Here is a 21,737-nt window from a genome sequence, read left to right on the forward strand (position 1 = left end):
ACAATAAAAAAATATTATCAATAAATTTGTTAAGAAAAAAACACAGTTAAAATTATTAATAAAATGGCAACGAATTCCTTACTCCACATTTAATATGGGAGTATCATTAACCCACCTAAAAATAATTATGAATTGAACTCCATTTTTTTATTTTTGAAAATAATAATAATTAAAATAATAATAATTAATAATTAAAGCAAAATTTGTGGATCTTCTTGAATTTTGATTCTAAGTATTACTACCATTATATTCTATACGTAAGTAATACCGTAATGAAAAAAAAAAGATGTAGTAGAAAAAAAAATAGTGGTATAACTTTATTTAAGTTAACATACATAAATTTTGATTTTGAGCATATAACTTTGTTTAGGTTAATAAATACATACATTTCAATTTTGAGTATATATATATATATATTCTAGCAAAATATAATAATGTAAGAAAAATGTTTTAGAATAGAAAAGAATAAGAGAGATTTTGAGAAGAATTAAAGGAGAGAGATAATTTTATTGAAAAAAAATTTTAAGAAGAAAAGATACAATTACTAATGTTTTATTTGTCAATTATATTTCTATTAAAATTAGTAGTATAAAAAATATTACAAATTTAATATTATGAAAAAAATAAAAAAATTATATAAGGACTAATTTGACTAATTTTTAAAATTTGAGGGAAGAAAATGACTTATGTTTAGACTTTCAAGGACTATTTTGACTATAAAAAAAATTTTACATGTCAAGTGACACGTGGCCCTGCCACGTGGCGTGCCACGTCATCGTCCAACTGACGGAAGGACTCATTTGACTTATATTTTATTTTTCAGGGACTAATTTGATTAAAAAATCATTCGGAGACGAAAATGAAGATCGCTAATTTTTCAGGGACGAATTTGAGTATTAACCCGATGTATGCAATTTTGTGATATAAGTAGAGAGATTTTGGATATACAAATGGAAAACTTTTGTGCTGACGTGGCGCTTATATGTTGAGTCTGAGAGTTTACTTGCTTAGGCGTCGTCACTAAAAATTTTTAAATTTATATTTATAAATTATAAATTATTATTTGCTTAGGTTGTTATTTTCAAATTTTAAATTATTTGTTTGGTCTGTTTTACTTAGGTTGTTATTTTTTAAATTTTAAATTATTTTATTTAGATTGTTATTTTTTAAATTTTAGATTGTTGTACTTAGGTTGTTATTTTTTAAATTTTAAATTATTTTATTTAGGTCGTTATTTTTTAAGTTTTAATACTATTTTTTAAAAATTTGTTAATTCTTTTTAACACTATTTTTAAATATTTTGTTGATATTTTTTTTAAATTGCAGCCACATACGTTCTTTTACATATATTTTTTAAAAAATTTGCAGCTATATACGTTCTTTTATGTTAATTTAGAGTTTCAAAAATTGTTAATATATTTATTTACTTTATCTATAAATTTAATTCAAATTTAAATTAAAGTTAATCAAATTTAAAAAATTTTAGTTATGAATCAATTATGAAAATGGAAAAAGTTTGGTAACCAACATGTTTCAACCATAATTAGTCAAAATTTTCCATAATTCACTTCATTTATATCATTTAATATCAGTTTTATTTTTATCTCACTCTTTTATCATTCTACTTATCACCGTTTTTATCAAATCTACTTATTAATGATATTAATTATAAAATCATATCCGTTTTTATTAGACATTATTGTAATCAATACTTAATATTCCTTTTTATAATTTAATTTTTATATATAAAAATATGATCGCTAAAATAAGAAGCATTTTTTTAATATTTAAACTTTCTTTTGGTAATTGGTATTTAAATCTTTTGATTTTGCTCACTAATTTTTTTTAGTTATATGCATAATATTTGTGTAAAGTTCATACTTTACGCAATCAATTAGTTTATATGAATAACATCCATAATTACATGAAGTTAACATCCACGTTAACATACATAGTAAAACGAAATTAGCATTTACAATTACGGAAAAAGTTTGGTAACCAAAATTTAACATCCATAAATTTATTCATATAACATCTATAATTTTATATTAATAACATCCATAATTTATACTCATAATATTCATAATTTCATACTTTTGATGTCTATAGTTAATAAATTTTTATAATTAATATTATCATATTTTAAATTATACGTCTTATTGTATTCTTCAAATTATCTCATATATATGTGAACTAGTAGTTCGTAATTTTAATTATTTTAATATTTTTTTAATATTCATATGTATGCTTATTTATTGATTTTAATATGACGAGTTAATAATTATTTTTAAAAAATTATTTTTAAATTTTTGTTTATATTTTATATTTTATTTTTTATTTTTTAATAGTCTATATGTAAAATATAAGTTGTATAGTAGAAGTTGTTAAAATTTTTTAATTATTTAACTTTCATAATTTTTGTAGAGAATTATTGTATTTAATGGATAATAATGTGATTGAAAGATGTTAGAGATTTGATTTGAGAGAAACTGAAATTGATTTTGGAATGAATATTAATGACTCTAAATATGCATCAAAATGATAGGTGATAAGGAGGATAAGTGATAAGGAGGTGTATATCACTTACTTATCAAGAGAATAGCAATTTTTATATGACATTTCTATATTGTAATTATTTTTTGGCTACCTAACATTACCCTATAAAAATATAAGTTATGAGATATATATAGTACCATAATTGAAAGTAGAGAGATTTTCAAACAAACCCTTAAAACCCATCGAACTCCTTTTAAGCCTCCTTTATTTCTTTGATTCTCTCAAACTGTATGCTGCCCCGAGACATATAATAACAACAATGACCACCAAGGCTGAAAGCATCCACGAAGAAGAGATGTCAAACATGGAAGAAGGTGAAAGTGTAATCAATTGCATGCAATTATGTTGTTCATCAAACTATGTGGTAACCTTGGCACAGAAGGTCAGTGTCTTCACCTATTAGCATAATAATGCTTACAACATTAATATATGTACACCATTAATTTTTATGAGAATGAATAGGTTATCCTATGGATAAATTAATTTTGAGTTATTATAACAAACAATAGGTGATTGCGGAAGCAATAGGGACATATTTTGTGGTATTTGCTGGGTGTGGTGCTGTAGCAGTGAATAAGATATATGGCTCTGTCACGTTTCCAGGCGTTGCCATGACATGGGGTCTGATTGTTATGGTCATGGTTTATTCTGTTGGTCATGTCTCTGGAGCTCACTTCAACCCTGCTGTTACAATCACTTGTGCCATCTTTCGCCGAATCCCTCTTAAAGAGGTAACTTCTTTTCTCATTGTCATTCTTCGGAAACATTTCAAGTATTCCAGTGTCTCACGTGTTTTAGTGGTTTTGTCTATTGATTTTAACTATGTATAGATTTTATGATTGAAATCAGTGTTTAAAATTACTGAAACACTTTGAAATATTTCCTAATTTTTCATCTACTATTATGCATAATCTCTTTATGTAAGTTGTCACTAATGACTACTTATACGAAAATATCTTCGTGTGAATATAAAATATTTTTAAGGAGTTAATACTCAATTTAGTCATAAAATTTAAAGTCGGATTTAATTTGACCTTTAAGATTTCAATTGACTCAAATTGAACCTTAAAATTTACAAGCCTAATATCTGATAATGATGTGTTGATTTAGTACATTAACTTGTGATTAGGATTTCTTATTCAGGTTTCATGTGATCAAAATTTATTAGAACTTTAGAAGCTTGATTGTTTCTTTTATAGTTACAAAATTTTCAAATTGAACTTGTTATTGTCGTATCTGTGAGGATGTTAGGAGCCAATCAAGTTTTTAGGAGGTCTGGCAAATGTTAGTCACATGAAATCTAGATGAAGAGTTTAAATTTTAGCAAGTTACCGTGCAAAATCAACATACTATTTACATAAATCAGCTCAAGAACTAATATGAATTACTATTATAAATTTTGGGGCCGAATTGAGTCAATTATATTTTAGAGATCAATTTAAGTTTGATCTCAAATTTTAGGTGCCAAATTAAGTATTAGCTCATTTTTTAAGTATCTAAACTTTCATTCAAATATAATATCCAAAATTTCTATTTTCTATTTTTTGTCCCTAAGATTGATTGATTTAGGTGTTAAATAATTAGTTTTTTCATGTAATGCTTTAATTTGCTTGGAATTACATGACATTTAACACTAGGATAAACATTTCTATGCACGTACAGGTGCCACTGTACATTGTAGCTCAATTAGTGGGGTCTTTACTAGCTAGTGGCACATTGGTCCTCCTCCTTGATATTACACCAAAGGCTTATTTTGGAACCGTACCAGTTGGATCCACCAGCCAGGCCTTGGTTGCCGAAATCATCATCACCTTTCTCTTGATGTTTGTCATCTCTGCCGTTTCCACGGATGATAGAGCGGTTAGTTAATTATGTTTTAATTTTGTTAATTACTATTGTATGATACTATTAGCATGATATTCCAATAAAAGCTAAGCGTCCTTTTCTTGGGGCTTGATCAATTTGGCAGGTAGGTCACTTGAGTGGAATTGCAGTTGGAATGACCATAATGTTGAATGTCTTCGTTGCAGGGTAATGCATTAATTAGTTTAATCTGTTGATTTTGGTATAGATATATCCATATATGTGTTTTTTTTTCTATCAGCATAAGTTTTCAGGACAAGTAATTTTAGCTTTGTTGTTGCAGGCCAGTGTCAGGAGCTTCGATGAACCCAGCAAGAAGTATTGGTCCTGCTCTTGTGAAACATGTTTACAAAGGGTTATGGGCATACATAGTTGGTCCAGTTGTTGGAGCCATAGCAGGAGCATTTATTTATAACTTTCTTAGAGCCATAGACAAACCAAAAAGGAGAGAAGAGATAGGCAATTCTTAAGTAGTAGACTAGCAATGGAAGAGTCATAGTTAAATCAGCATTGCTAAATTATTATTTTTCTTCTTAACTTTTAGGTAGGACATGAATTAATTTACTGCTAGTAACCTTTATGCAGTATATTAGTAGATATGTGGCCTATTGTTACTTGAATGCAATAATATTATAATCTAGATATGTTTGACATTTTAATCGAATTGTTTCGTCAAGATTATAAGAAGGTTCATAAATCAGCAAGCCAATTGGTAGCAATAACTAACATTGTCAATAAGCATCTCAAGAATAATAGATTGTACAAAGATCATTCACTATTATATTTAAGTATATGTACACATTTTTTTCAACGTTTTATTTAGTATTTACAAACTTTGCATAAAAGCCAATCTCTAATCCTCTTAAAAACTTGAGTTATCAACAAATTCTGTTGTGCATACGTATATGATACAAGATAGGAACAAAGGATACACTATAATAAGATTCCGAACCCCAAAACTACCAATTTAAAGAAACCTGAGAAGCACAACTAGTAATAGACAAATCACTTGGGGTGGATACAAGTGCTGCTCTTTGTTGTAAGTGTCTCAAACTTCTTTCCATGCTGACTTGGACCATCTCTGCCAGCATCTTCTTAGCTTTACCATCAGCTTGGTCATCTTTCCCATCAATTTGTGATATGAGGTTGCAAACTATGTTCTCTATTGTGTTAGGCTCAGTTTCTGATCTTGGATTAGGTGATTCTCTAAGTAATTGCAAAAGGGTGTGTGCTTTTGGCTGAGACTTCTCTGTCCCTTGAACTGTGAGTTCAAGAAGTCCAGGAATAACACCTTCCCTTAGGATTGGTTCTCTGTATTTACACCTATCACTCTGGCACATTTTCAATAATGCTCCAACAGCATGTTCCTTACCCTGCTTTGTTCCACTCTCAAGAACTTCAACAATTGCCAGAACCCCGCCTTCTTCGCATGTTAGCGCAGTCCGGCACTTGTCATAACCAACCAATGACTCTACCAAAGCACAGCATTTCTCCGCTGTTTTTGAAGATTTCTTGCATGGTTTGAGAAGTCGGATTATTGAAGCGACCGGATTGGTTTCGAGGATGATGTGGAGGTTATCGGAGTGTGTTGATAAATTGGAGAGGGCCATTAATGAATCAGCTTTAGCTTGTGGTGTTCCATCTCTTAGAATCTTTACTAGAAGAGGAATGGCACCAGAAGAAGTGATAATTGGTTTGTTGGTTGCAGAGGCAGAGAGAGTGAGCAATGATGCACTTGCATATTCTTGCATGTTTGGATTTTGTGACTTTAGGAAACTTACTATAGGTTCTAATGCACCTGCTTCTACAATGCTAACTTTGTTCCTGCATTCATAAGACCAGTTCCAATTTATGAAAATTATCTAGCAATATTGAATTTGAAGAATCTGATGATCCCAAAATTCTATTATGACAACATAAGAAAGTTAAGAGAAAATACAGGACTATATTTAAGGGAGTGGATCATCTCTGGTGAAAAAAAACTGGATAGTGTCCAATATTTAATCTCATTATTCATTGTTCTTTTTTATTTATTTCTGGTCCCACTTATAAAATTAAAGGTGAGATATCACACTTTATTCTCTCCAGTAGAAAAAAATGGAGAGGATTCGTATCCCTATATTTAATATTCATTTTATGTAATAATAATTAGAGTGGTCATATTTGCATATATTCACATAAAAGTTAGTAAAGTATAAAAATAAGGGTTATGTTAGATAATAAATGACTTTCTTGAACAACGTAAACAATAGATCTTAAATTTGGTTATTATTAGATATTAATTACTCATGTCATTAATTAAATTTAAAATTAATTTACTTTTTTAACCATATTATTCACATTGTTCAAAAATGTTATTATTTACATATATTTTTCTTAAAAATAATACTCACTTTTATAATAAATACGTCTAAACATGAATGCTATGTAAAAATACGAAAATGTTTACTAACAAAAAATATTAGCAAAAAACAATCATAATTTATCTTATTTAATTTTTATTAATTATTATTAAAATTAATAAATATTAAATAAAATAAATCTGAACTATCTTTTTCTCACTAATATTATTAAAAAACATGTATTCCGAATCTACCACCACTAAATGGTTAACACCGCATTAAAGGCAAAGACATGCATAAACCACATTTCCTAACTGATTATTTTAGAGATAACCAAATCATGCATGAAATGTTCAATAATAATGTAGAATTTAGCTGACATGTATTTTAAGGACATAAAGATAAAATTGCTATTAGTAAAAAATTTTAAAGTTTTTATTTTAATAAATGACAACATTTACATTGAAAACTAAATTTTTGCACATTTTTTATAATTACTTCAATGATCGATATTATTAATTTGTGCTCTTACAATATATATTAGTCAAATTCTAATTAATAACTCGAAAAAGATTTTTATTTATAAGTTATATGTTTTTTTTATTTTTTTATAATATCTTTCGGTAACTAATTTATTGCAAATTGAAATTCTATTTAAGAGTTTACTATTCATCAATAAATTATATGGGACAAATGGGACAAAAGTTATAAGTCATTTAAGTTTGCAAATTTGCACTGTTCGTTTTCTTTTCAACATGAGAGTGATCTCTAAACTTTTTTTTTTTCAGCCTCCAGCTTCTAACAATCTAGCTAATGTTACTTTGTTATTAAATAAAACTAAAGAGAAGGGACCGCATATGATAAAGGACTTGCCTTAATTCCATTTTCTATAATTAAGGTGAAATTTTAGCCTCACCAAAAAATGGTATAAAGATTACTTCAGATAGAAGACAGAGCCAAAAAAGGAGATCGAAAAGAAAGTGCATCTTGTGAACCAAAGAGAAAAACATGTTTCTAATCGGATAAGCTTCTAAAGTTCTACTACTACTCTTAAAGCATCCAATTCTTTCTTGTTAAACAGGATACACGATGCATCCAAAACAATGATAAAGTAAAGAAACATAATTACATAAGAAAAATATATATGATAATTTTTTTTCATCTACATAGCATCATTTGATTAAAAATTATATAGTCATGACTGGAAATAACAGCAAAAGGAATAAATACTAGTAATAATTATTATTGTTCGATAAAATCATCAGAAGCAGAAAAAGATAAAAGAAGAGACCAAACTAAATTCTTTTGTCCTTTCATATATGATTATACAACCACATACCGTTGGTTTGCGAAATAAGCATTTATTTTTGTCAATGGAGTGGTAAAACCTTTTGTATTCTATTAAATAATCATGAACTACGACGATAAATATTCTTCTTGATTTGATATTTTTTAATATGTTTATCATTTGACTCATGACAATAATATAAATTACTTTATATTTAGTGTTATGCATATAAACTAATATAATAAATCGGAGACTTAATTGATGGTTTTCATGCATCGCATATCATATCATATCAGCATATGCTTCACTACAGTATGCACCAAATCTTAAGTCAAATTTAGCAACGAAGACAGCATTAAAATTAAAACTAATGACGTAGTTAAAAAAATAATGTTACACATTTAAATTTTTTTATTATCAAATTTAATTAATTTAAATAATAAAATTTTAAATAATATTATTTTAATTTATTTTTATTGATATTAGACTAATTTAATTAAATTTAATTAATAAAAATATTTAGATGTGTAATATTATTTTTCAAAAAACCACTGCCAATAGATTCAATCGTACGCAAATAAAAGTCACCTTCACAAGTTAAACACACACACTGACACTGATCTAGATATTACAATTTACATAGGTACGAACACCCACATTTATTTAGTTAGTTTATTCAAAAAGTATCGTTTATGTCCCAACGTTTGGGTAAGTCCTATTTGTGTCTCTAACGTTTAAATCGTCCTATTTGTATCTCTAACGTTTATAAAAGTGATTCAATGTTATTCTACTATCAATTACAATAACAAATCAGATTATATTTTTCAATTATTCTCACTTGGATGTATTCATTCTCAATTAGGTCTCACTTAGATGTGTTCGATTTTAATATTATACCCACTATTTGTGTTTAGATTTAATTATGTCCCTAAAAAAGTGAATTATGTAAATATTATAGGAATTAGTTTAAACTTTTGATAAGCTATTTTTCGGAGTGGATCATCGATTCTATCCTAAACATTTGTATTCTAACTTCAAGAAAATATTTTTAAAACGCAAACTAAAGCGTTCATGATGTGTAATTGACGGTAGGATAACATTGAATAACTTTTACAAACGTTAGGGATACAAATAGGACGATTTAAACGTTAGGGACACAAATAGGATTTACCCCAAACGTTGGGGACAAAAACGATACTTTACTCTATAAATAATTATGAAAAGGTATGAGTATAAAACTATAAATTAAAATAGCACAGTAATAATTATGATGATGAGGGTTGGAAATTTCTTTTATTGACGTCACGACTATGTAATAATTTTTTATATAGTGCCATACTAACAATTAATTATGCATATAAGTATATAACCTACAAATTTGTCATTTTAATATAATTATATGTTAGGATAACTTAGGTGTTTTAAAAAATATTTCGAAAATTAAAATAATATTTTAAAAAAATATCACTTTAAAAAAATATTATTAAAATATAACTTTTAATTTTAATAACATTTATAAAATTATCATACTAAAATATAATTAAATGGAATGAAATTAAAAATACAAAGACGCTACGTACGCACGTACTTTTCATCTTTGACGGCAAGGTTAAGCAAGGCGAGAAGGGCGGACTCGCGTGACTCGGACGAGTCAACTCGGAGCATTGAGACAAGCGGGCGGACGGCGTGGCGGAGCTGTCGGCGGCAGCACGGTGATTTCTTGGTGAGGCGGCGGATGTCGCAGGCGGCCTGTATCCTCAGGTCAGCGTCGTCCTCCTCCAGCAGCTGCAGCGCCCGTCGTACGGCCGCAGGGACCGACGTTGCCACGTCCTCTTCAAAGTCCTCTCCACTACAACCACTAGGACCAGCACCCTCCATTTGTAGGGTATACCCTACAAATTAGAAAGAGGAAAAGAGAGATTTGAAGATGAGAAAAAAAAAAAGTAGAAAACAGTAGCGAGAGGTGTGTGTGTTTGGGAGAAGTTGGCGTTAACAGTTATGAGAGCAATATAAGTAGTAAAGACTAGAAAGAGAGAGAGAGAGAGTGAGTGAGGGGTGTTTTTGATGGTTGAGAATTGTGTGACTTATGAGTTATGAGAGATTCTTATCATTATTTTTTTTAAGTATAGATTTAGAGAAATTTTAAAGGATAATGGATTTTAATTTATTACCAAGAGTACTAAGGAGTAATTGCGGGGTAGTTAGATACTAAAGTTGATTTGGACTAGACTGGTTATGTTAGGAGGCTGAGAAGAAGTGAATTGCTTAGTGTTATTTTTTGTCGTTGAATGTTTGGCGCTATAGCTACCATAATCATGCACCTAAACCAGTATGCACATGCCACGTGTATGTGTTAATTGGCGTGATGGTTAGGCAATTAATTATGTGGTATACGGTGCAATTAAGAGATGTTTTCATTTTAGTCAGATTAGTATGTACTGAGAGATATAATAATTCAATTAGTAGTAGTTAGGTACAGATGACACAGTTGGTTTCAACTTTCATCTGGAATTATTGCATCTAAAGTTCTAAATCATATATTTTGCAATGAAATCTATGCTGATGATACTTTCTTCTCTTCTTTCTTTGGAATTAATTATAATGATAATAACTGAAAACCATTTTATGAAAAAGTGCTAAATAATGAGGGGGTTTGTAAGTTAAACATACATAAATAAACTGTACTATTCCAAAATCCAAAGTAAACTATCCCAACCAGGATTGGCTTTAAAAAAGTTACATTTTTTTTCAAAAAAATATTTTATATTTAGATAGATTTTATAAAAAATACATATTAAAAAATACAAAAGTGTGGAAAATTTAATAAAAGTACTTTATTCAAAAACAATTCACTCAATATTTTGTCTTAATTTTGTTTTAGAAGATGTCGATCAAGTTTGTATCAATGATATCAATTTGAAGAGTAGATGCGACTCTTTTTATAAGTTGTTCTTAGGATTTAGAGATCGTGCCAAATAGAAGTATAAAAAATAATTATTATAAAAAAATAAGAAGTAAAAAAAGAACAAGATTAAAATATAAAAAATTAAAAGTTATAAGATTTGTATTAAAATGTATAAAAATGGACAAGTATTTAAAAAAAAAATAACATAATTTAAATAATAATAAAAAACAAAATTAAAATGGAGAAAAAAAATAGAGTCTTTCAATATTTTTATGAACTCAGAACTCATATTTCCATACGAAAGCCTGATTAGAAATTTTTAGAGTAAGCGTAAAAATAAATGAAAGCTCCATGCCCCTTTAATTTTTTGGAGAAAAAAAATTCTAAAGTAATTAGTATAACTTTAGACTTCAAATAATCTTAAATTTCAAATAATCTTAAATTTCAAATAATTTTAAATTTTAAATAATCTTGTATCTCAAATAAATTTAGACTTTAAGTAGTCTTGCACCTCAAATAAATTTAAATACTAAACATAAAGTAACTTAATCATTAAATTTAACTTATTCTTATTTTCTCTAACTATAATGTACTTATATATATATATATATGATCTTCGACTTATTATTTCTGTTGTCCATAATTTATACTAAATTTTTGACATAATACTCATAAAAATTCAATTAAAAAACAAACACTTAGTGTTACAACAAAAATCAGATTAAAAAAACATCATCTTTTCACCAAAAAAAAACCACAACTCTATTAATAAATAATAATTGGCCTACGGTGACTTAGCTTCCGTATATAAGCCATGCCAAAGAGCTTGTTAGCTTTGAGCTTTTTCTTTTTCTCTAGCTCATCGTTATCACTGAAAAAGATAAGGTTAATTTTATATATTTAATAACAATCACAAAAATTAATTAAACACAGTGTCTTATGACCAAAATTTTAAAAGAGAATGTATTTTGGATGCTCTATGGGAGTTTTTATTGAATCGGATATATGAAAATTTATTTGATAAAGAGAAAACATTGTAATTACAAATTCTTTATAAATAGGAGTGAGTATTATATATAATGTCTTTTTAATCGTAAAAAGAATAATTTTCATTCTTCATTTAAAAATATTCTTTATCATAGCATAATTTAATTTATATAATTAATAAAAATAATTTTCAAAAATACGAATATAACTAATATGATTATAATAATAAAAAATATATTATTTTTTTATAAATTACAAACGATTTTTATATTTATCAAATGACTTGCGTATTTTGTTTAAACTTTACATTTAGATAAATATTTAGACTATACATGTAAAAAGAGCAAAATTATTCAATCTCATTTTTATATTTTATCTTTTTAGAAAAAACAAAAAATTTAGCTATTTTTATAAAATATATATTAGAATATAAAATATACATAAAAATTATAAAATAAAAAATATATATACAAATACCACTACCAAAAAAAATGCTAAGTAACATCGAATTTTTTATTTTGTTAGAACTTTTTCGTCTGATAGTAATTACCGTCAAATTTTGCGACGAATTACCTGTTCGAAAAACTATTTGGTTACCGGCAGTTTTTATGATGGTAATATTGGCGCCAAGATATGTTGTTTCCCGCACTATTATCGTGAAATTATTCCCTCGATAAATCCGACGGTAATGTCAAATTTTTTTTAAAAAAAATTAAAATAAATGGTCAATTTAATTTGTTATTTAAATTTATTTTTCACACAATTAATGGTCAATTTATAAATAATAAAAACTTATTATTTAAAATAAATAATACAATGTTCAAATAAATTAAAAGTCAAGTACATCAAATAAATACAATAAAATGAATCACTAATAACTAAAGATCCAGGTAGTCCTCCTCCTCGTCGTTGTCGTCGTCGGTTCCATGGTCCAGAAGAGGCGGTGTAAAAGGCGATGATGTCTGTGTGCGTGCCACCAGCAGGGATGATGCCAGCGCGCGCATTTGAGCCTAGTACACCTCCAACTGAGTCTCCATCCGTTGAAGCCACTTCAATTGCTCCCTCCACTCCAGTCTGAGGCCATCGATGTCTGTCACGTGTATGAGAATCTCTTGATACCTCTCTCGATAATCGTTCAGCTCTTGAGTCTGCTGGCAAAGGTTGCATTGGAGCTCTTGCACCTGCAACCTCAAATCTACACCTTCTTCGGGCTTGACGGCTCGACTAGTGGCAGAGCCTGATGACGGCCTCAACGTAGAGGTGCGGAGTCTGCTGCTAAGGTGGTCTCGTGCCAAACCGCATCGGGATCAAAGACTGAAGCAGCAGAGCCATCGACAGTACGACAACTATGCAGTTAATCTCTAATAATTTTATACCAGAAGATTAGATGTATGTTTACTCACATAATGGTCCTGAGACCACTGATTAACGAATCTCTCTTTGTTCTCCTTCAGTATGTGGGTGTACTTAAACATCTCCGCCAATGTCGCCTCACGATCCAATGACTTCGACTACACATATTGCATTGAAACAATATGATTAGGATGCCTAGTAAAAGATATGTAAAAGAATATAACTAAGTTATTAACAAAATTAAAGACACTACATACCAGTCAGGCCTTAGTCTTCATGAAGGTCACTGAGCTACCGTTATACTTGGACAACCTGGCCGATGCCCTATTAGCTCTGTTGGTGAGACGATGATGCCTGAAGCCCTCATCGGTCTTCCAATGAACTAACAGTGCCTTCTTTATTTCTGGTCAGAACCAGGTCGTCAGATGGTCTCGCCCCTCATGAACGTCCTCCAGCATCTGCTGTAGCCGCCGACCCATTCGGTGATTGTATATATTCTTGATGGTAAGATCGCAGCATCCCATATAAAGTGGAATTGCAGAAAGAAACTTTAAAATTAGTTAATCAAAATAGAAGATATAAACTAGCTAAAAAGATTTGAAACAAAAAAATTAATTACCGCCCATTTTAGAGATCGTCGCTCTTTAGTCTCAGAGAAAAATTCTACTGTAGTTGGGTCAAGGATGGTCGTACATCAACTTGATGACGTTGGTATTCTTTTAAGTACATGCACTGTTGTTCAACGTAAACTTATTAACAATCCACAAATAAAACAATATGGCAATTCCATAAACAAGAAGCAAATTAATTGTCGCTTTCAGCAATTTCGTAATCAGAAAAGCAAACTTAAATCCAATAAATAAGAATCAATAATCAGACACTTTCAACAATTCCATAATAAAAAAACAGGAAACACTTTCAGACAATCAAATCTAATTCCACTAAATAAGAATAAATTTTCAGACACTTTTAGCAATAACAATAATCAGGAAATATATAAGACTTAAAGTGATACTTACCCCGTGCCGCCGTCAGACCAAATGGTCAACCGTATGACGGGAGGTAGTGAAAAGGCATCAGCTACCTCACTTCCATGAGAGGACTCCGTGACTGCGGCTTTCGTTGCTGAGCGGTAGCAGGCAGTGTCTAGGCATGGCAAAAACTCCCGGTAGGGAAGTTACCCGCGGGGATTTACTCGCTATGGGGTAGGTATAGGGGCTTTTTTTTTTATCCGTGGGCAGTGGAGACGAGTCCTCGTATAATAAACGGGACAGGAGTGGAGTAGAGGTCCTCAACCCATAGAGACCCATTTAACCCCGTTTATATAAAAAGACTAAAACACCCCTATATATATATATATATATATATATATATATATATATATATATATATATATATATATATATATATATATATATGAGAATGAGAACCCAACCCTAACGGTCAGTAATTTCAAAAGCTTCACTACTTCAAAGCCTCTCCTCTCCTCTCCTCAAATGGTCAACCTCATCCTCTCCTCTTTCGAACACTGCCGACCGCCACCTCCCACCCGCTCGGTCCCTCAGCGCCACCTCCCACCCCCTCAGCGGCTTAATCCCTCACCGCATCTTCGCCGTTTGTCGCGTCTTCACCATTCATCATCGTCTTCTCCTCGTCACGGCATAGAAACATCTTCTCCTCGTCGCGTCGTCGCATCTTTGCTGTTCGTCACATCTTCGTCGGTCTTCTCGTGTAAATAGCCGGTCTTCGGCTCTTTTTTATTAGGTTAATCTAGAGTTAGGTTAATGTGATGCTGATTCTGATTTCTAATTTGATTATAATTTATATTTGTGATTCAATTTAGGGTTAATGTGATTCTGATTCATGATTTATATTTCTGATTCGATTCTGGATTAATCTGGAGTTAGGTTAATGTGATTATGATTCTGATTTCTAATTTAATTATAATTTATATTTGTGATTCAATCTAGAATTTATGTGATTCTGATTCATGATTTATATTTCTGATTTCAATTTTTTCCAAATTTTTAAATTTTTTAAAAATTCGCAGATATTCGTGGAGTCCTCAGTCCTCGACGAATATGGAGTCCCCGTTGCAGGGACGGGGCGGGGACAGGGATGAAATATAGAGGCGGGTGGTAGGTCAGGGGCGTGTCCCCTCCTCCGTGGGTATCCGTTGCCATGCCTAGCGGCATTTTCGTCGTAGACGAAAGCACATAGTTGGGGTTAGGGACCATGATGAATGGCTGGTCCGCTAAACCCGCAACATGTGATGTCACCGGGATAGTCAAAGTAGAGGGAAAGGATCCAGAATTTTTGAGGGTACTAGAAGAAACCCTCCCTCTACCACAACAACGACTACGACCACGACTACGACCAAGACTAGCAGCTGGTCCGCAACACCTCTACCTGTCGTCATGTATGCAAAGATCAAAACTAGCTGTAACACAGTAAATTAATATATTATAAAAAATTTCAAACGATTCCAGCAACAATATTCAGCAATTCAGTTCAATAATCGAAACACTTTTCAAAGTTCAAATTCAAAGTCAAATTCACAATCAAAATAAGAAAAACTAATTCAACAATCAACAAAGCTCAGCATATTCATAATCAGCAAAATCATTGCATATTCATATTCATAAACCAATTCAATATTTCAACCTCTACCATATTTTAATCAGCATCATAAACCAATCAACAATAAAATTAATAATAATAACATCAAATCTGTCATTTTTTTACCCATATTTTTCATCAAATCTTTGGACACTCCATGCCAAGACATTTGTGTAAACGAAAATCAATGCATTCAAACTGACACTTATAATCCCAAGATATAAAAGCAGTCTGCAATAGAACTAAGTAGAAGATAATAAAAATTATGATACTAAAATTAAGTCAAATATTAAAATCTCTCAGAACCACGGCAACTAAACAGTTTTCAGATTCTCTCATTAACTCAAATTCAGCCATCTTTAAAGACATATAAAAACGGAGTCTTCATACTCATCATATACATCATCTAACCAGGTTTTCATAGAAAAAAGAAAAAAATAATTAAATAGAAAACAATTTTTTTCACTCTAAAAACAAAATCTGTTAGGATAATGTTTCACTCAATATATAGTTTACATATATGTGGATATAATCTATTAAAAGAAAAATAGCTAGATATAAATAACCAGATATAAACACTTGTCTCCACTTTCATCAAACAAAAGAAAAGGTTAAACTAGTTTTCTTTTTCAAATATGCATCCTTAATAAGCAGCAATATGCATCAATATAACTTAATTTCTCAATCATTTTTGGATATGTAAAAATGGATAGCTTGACAATTTTTTCAATTGCCAACAAAACATTTTGACCTAATATATAGATTTCAATTAACTCAATATAGAGATTTCAATTAACAAAACAAAGTAGAATCTAATCGAATTTCAACATGCATCAGTATTAAGCAGACAAGATTCTATTTTAATATTCACATTTGAATATGTTACCTGTTGTTGTAGAGGCAGAATCGATTTAAGAAGGTGGACGACGTACGACAGCGTGCAGGTAGCACAACCACGGAGGCACGAGTGACCTTCCACAAGCAGGAACAACCACCCACAAAGACGGAGGAGCGGCGGACGGAGGCACGACGAGACACGAGCAGGAAGCAAAGTCGAGCAAATACGTGAGGAGGGAGAGAGGCGAAGTTGGGCAGCAGGGTGGTGGCTCTGTGGTGCGGCGCGGTGGTTCGAAGCACGGTGAAGTTTAATGGTGAAGTGGAAAGGAGAGAAAATGGAGAATGAAAAGAACGAAGGGGTCTCGATGGTGGGTGGGATGACGGCGACGGAGAGGGGCTGTATATAGTGGCGGTGTCGACGGCGGCAGATGGTGGTTTTGAGTAGAGGGAGGAAAATGGTTTAGTGAGAGAGAGAGAGAGAGAGAGAGAGAGAGAGAGAGAGAGAGGTGGTTTTTGGGTAGAGGGAAGGAAATGGTTTAGTGAGAGAGAGAGTGAGAGAAAGAGAGAGAATCTCAAATGAGGAGGAAGAGGGTTTGCGATTTGAATTTACGGCTTAATTACCGTCGGATTTAATCTGATGATAAACCATTGCGGGTCACAAAAACACAGCGTTTCACTAATTAGCTTTATCGTCGAAAAAATCCGACAATAAAATTGTGCCATTTTATTTTTGTTCTCTTTCAAATATTACCGGCGATTTACTGTCAGAAATCAAAATCCGCCGGTAATTACTTAACTTTACGAATTCGATATAATTACTACCGGTAAATCTAATATTATTCTGTGACACCAAATTCAATGATACTCAATATGTTTCTTATATGGGAAAGTATGAGGAGCCAATAGAATATTTGTACAATGTGTACAATGGAGGTTTATGGAGTATTAGAGATATAACCATTAGTGTTACTTTTTTCCATCAGCTGAAACTTTTGGGATGAGTGGTATCATGACATGGTATTAGAGTGCTAGATCTGAAAGGTCAAGAGTTCAATCATTGGTGAACTCCAAAATCAATTTAATCTTTTATCCCTAGTACTCGGATGGTTATTCTAGATAGTATGGAGGATGTTCATTTTGTAACTCAATAACCCATTGTACACATTATACAAATAGTCCATTGTCTTCCTAGCGGGATCCTTCTTATATATGTTGCTAACTTGATAATCATGATCTTGTGGCTTGGATCATTTTCAAATAGAATATAATTTGTGAATTAATTATGAGTGATTAGAACACAAGTTTTGTTACTTTTGTATGAGAGAGAGAGAGAGAGAGTAATTCATATTGCAGTATAAAAGCGAAAAACAAAGGAGTTTAAAACCTTGTGTAACCGTATAAATTCCTTCCTTGAACTTGAAGTAATTTTAGGAAAAGTCTAGGGGCCAGTAGTTTTATTGAATTTTGGCTAGCATGTAACCAGCAGAGGAAGGTGAGCCATTGGATGAAATCTCATACCAATCTCACACCATCAAATCATCATTGATGGCTAGTTGATGGCTAACAATCACAAAAATTGCTGGCCCCCTAGCATTGCTCGTAATTTTATTTAATTTTGTTTTTAGAAAGATTCATTTTTTTGCGTTTATTTATTTATTTAAAGTAATTATTATAATATCTGGTGAGACGATATTTTAGAATTTAAATTTTTTAAATATAAATTTTTTTTAAAAAAATAAAATATAATTTTTATTTTTTATTTTTTAAGTAAAACTAAAAAAAATATTTAAAAATATTATCTTTTTAAATAACAATCCAAAATAGAGGATCCAAATTCTTAGTTATACAGAAAGAGTATTGGATAAAGGATCCATGAGAAAAACTATAGAAAGTTTTTTTTTCTAATCGTAACTAAATCTTCTTCTTTTTTGCTTTTTTGTAGTCTAAGAGAGGTTGAGAAATTTTACGAATTGATTTCCCATTTCCATAAAGAATATAATTGAGAGCTTTAAGCTTCAAATTATCCCTTTCCCGGAACAGATCTTGTGGAAAAAGTTTTACTAAATTGATACCGTTTGTAATTTCATATTTCTTTTAATTAGAAACTAGAATTAATATTCTCAAAATTGGCATTCTATTTGTGTTAATATACAACTAACAAAAATAGAATTTTCAATTTTAGATCCCCAAAATCTCTCTATCTAATATCTCTTTTTTTTATTGTATTATGGCGATACATTTATACAAAAGTTCTTCTTTCTTTTTTGATTACCTTCCTCGCGTATGTATAAGACCGAATCCATTCGATTTAGAATTTTCAAAAGGATTACTATACTAATCCTTAACTTTTCGAGGAATCCTTCATCAGTGGTTGTGAATGACCGATTTTTCTCAATCTTTATGACTTGCTCCTACGGAACCGAGGTCGAAAAGATTGAGAAATAGAACCATCTGATTTGATTCGTTCTCAATAGCCACGAGATGATCATCTTAGGGTGATCCTTTTGTCGACGGATGCTCCTATTATACTCGTAGTTCCACGGTCAAACTACCAAATTCAAAATGAACTGGCCTAGAAATAAAAAACCAAAATGGGTAAATTTACCCCTTTTATTTAAAAAAATATATAAATAAAAAAGATAGTTAGTCGGTTCTTATGAATCTAATTCATAGAAATTCCGTCCAGTAAAATGGACGAATTATAAATTTCTAAAATAATAGATAGAAATATAGCAAATAAAGCCATTGCAACACCCATTAAAGGAGTAAGAATAAGAAGAATAAGAAAGAGGAATCTTATGTAAATACCATGGAATAAGGTTTGGTACAGCATAGAAATTCTTATGCTTTCATTCAAACCTTTTGTTTTTATTATTTTAGATTATAGAATCGTTTGCTTTAATTAACTGACAGAGACGTATCATATATCCATTATTTTTATTATTATTCAATTATATAAAAGGATTAATCGTAGAAATTAGTCGTATTAATAGAAAGAACTATTACTAAATTAATCTTCTATTAATAGATAAATCCTTATTAATAGAATAGGGAGATCTCATATATATATTTCATATATTTTCCATTTTTCGACTTTCTTTCAAATTACGCCTAACGGAGTATCAAACCTAGCTCTGCACAAATAAGATTGATATATTACGTATCAAATACGATTCAAAAATGCGGATATAGTCGAATGGTAAAATTTCTCTTTGCCAAGGAGAAGACGCGGGTTCGATTCCCGCTATCCACCCCTGCCCTTAGTACTTTATTAAATCGATTATTAAATTATTAAAAAGAAAAAATGGAATTGTCGAGAACCCTTTAAATCAAGTAGTAATGTAATGATTCAAGGGGTTCTCACAAACAACAAACATATTTACATATAATTAATTCCAATTTTGTTATGTGGTTTATTTCTCTTTTTTTGGGGGTTGTATTAATTTTCATTAAAAAAATTTAGAAAAAATTTGATAGAATGGCTTCAACCTTGTCAACTGAGAATGAGAAAATAAAATCTGGATAAATACCAATACCTATTACGGGTATAAGGATAGAAATCGAAATAAATAATTCTTGCGGACCAGAATAAAAAAAATACGAGTTTGGTGTATTAAAAAGCTTGTATCCATAGAACATCTGCCGTAACATGGATAATGAATAAATAGGAGTTAATATAATTCCAATTGTGTTTAAAAAAATTATTAGTATTTTTGTCATTAAAAGATATTTTTGGAATACTAACCATTTTGTAGCTGCCGCACAACTACTTATTTACGTGGGAGCTATAAACGTTTTAATCCTCTTTGCTGTGATGTTCATGAATGGTTCGGAATATCACCAAGATTTTCATCTTTTTACCATTGGGGGTGGAATTACTTTGATGGTTTGTACAAGTATTTTTGTTTCACTAATAACTACTATTCCAGATACATCATGGTACGGGCTTATTTGGACTACAAGACCAAATCAGATTATAGAGCAAGATTTAATAAGTACTAGTCAACAAATTGGAGTTCATTTATCAACAGATTTTTTTCTTCCACTTTTTTATTACTTTATGACTCTTTTCTAGAATGGACTTTTTAGAATTTCTAACGAAGGGAAAGGAAAGGTCTTTTTCTTACAATTCTTTTTTTCAATAAAGAGGACTTTTGAGCCCTTCTTTTATCCATACATATAGAATGTATTTAACTTTTTGAACTAACTCCTCATTGATGTATTGTTTTCATCGAGATCGAATCTAAATAAAATTAAATCACAATGTAATTTTCTTGTTTCTGAATGGGCTTCTTCAATTCTTTTTTTTAGGTTTCTGTTCTACTCTGAGTAAAGATCTGCCCGATTCTTATTTGCACATATAGGACAAATACTGCAATACCACATCTTTTTGCTTTTGCTACGAACCCCCTGATTCTGAATTTCTTTTTTCACATATATGACATGCTAGAAGTAGTAATACTTGGTATATTACCCAATTGGGTTTGTCTAAACAGAGCCTGGATGCTTCATTTTATTTATTGGTCCAGTCAAGCCAACCATAAATAATTCAAAATTGAGAATACTAATTTGGATACCCCCTAAAAAACTAAAAGATCGATCTAATTGAACTTCATTACACTTCACGCTCCAGATTTATGACGATTCAATCAATATTTTTCGGGGTGAAAGAGAGGTATACTCATGGATTGGCAAGTTCCTATTTGGAAGGCTGTAACTTCTTAACCGCTGCAGTCTCTACTCCTGCTAATAGTTTAGCACACTCTTTGTTGTTACTATGGGGTCCTGAAGCACAAGGAGATTTTACCCGTTGGTGTCAATTAGGTGGTCTGTGGACTTTTGTTGCTCTCCACGGCGCTTTCGCATTAATAGGTTTCATGTTACGTCAATTTGAACTTGCTCGATCTGTTCAATTGCGCCCTTATAATGCAATCGCATTCTCTGGTCCAATTGCTGTTTTTGTTTCCGTATTCCTGATTTATCCATT

At 30.6% G+C, this 21,737-nt stretch overlaps 2 protein-coding genes across 2 annotated transcripts; one reads left to right on the forward strand and one right to left on the reverse strand.

The window, feature by feature from the left end:
* The first annotated feature begins 2,815 nt into the window (after positions 1–2,815).
* Positions 2,816–4,889, forward strand: LOC112702522 (probable aquaporin NIP-type). The gene is made up of 5 exons (XM_025753590.3): positions 2,816–2,938; positions 3,066–3,287; positions 4,219–4,416; positions 4,526–4,587; positions 4,703–4,889. Exons 1-5 carry the CDS (start codon positions 2,816–2,818, stop codon positions 4,887–4,889), a joined length of 792 nt encoding a protein of 263 aa, XP_025609375.1.
* A 287-nt stretch (positions 4,890–5,176) lies between these two features.
* LOC112702521 (uncharacterized) lies at positions 5,177–10,256 on the reverse strand. Its single transcript, XM_025753589.3, has 2 exons — positions 9,638–10,256; positions 5,177–6,243 (listed from the first exon to the last, which is right to left on the reverse strand). Exons 1-2 carry the CDS (start codon positions 9,925–9,927, stop codon positions 5,379–5,381), a joined length of 1,155 nt encoding a protein of 384 aa, XP_025609374.1. The 5' UTR covers positions 9,928–10,256; the 3' UTR covers positions 5,177–5,378.
* Positions 10,257–21,737: the final 11,481 nt, after the last annotated feature.

Source organism: Arachis hypogaea, chromosome 7 (genome assembly GCF_003086295.3).
Source record: "Arachis hypogaea cultivar Tifrunner chromosome 7, arahy.Tifrunner.gnm2.J5K5, whole genome shotgun sequence".
Lineage (NCBI taxonomy): Eukaryota > Viridiplantae > Streptophyta > Magnoliopsida > Fabales > Fabaceae > Arachis > Arachis hypogaea.

Bases quoted from the DNA above. Each gene is read 5' to 3' on its own strand.
- LOC112702522 (XM_025753590.3), top strand. From the start codon at position 2,816: ATGACCACCAAGGCTGAAAGCATCCACGAAGAAGAGATGTCAAACATG. The intron at 3,288-4,218 runs GTAACTTCTTTT...ATGCACGTACAG, and splicing joins GCCGAATCCCTCTTAAAGAG to GTGCCACTGTACATTGTAGC. The intron at 4,417-4,525 runs GTTAGTTAATTA...TCAATTTGGCAG, and splicing joins TTTCCACGGATGATAGAGCG to GTAGGTCACTTGAGTGGAAT.
- LOC112702521 (XM_025753589.3), bottom strand. From the start codon at position 9,927: ATGGAGGGTGCTGGTCCTAGTGGTTGTAGTGGAGAGGACTTTGAAGAG. The intron at 6,244-9,637 runs GTACGTGCGTAC...TTATGAATGCAG, and splicing joins CTTGCCGTCAAAGATGAAAA to GAACAAAGTTAGCATTGTAG.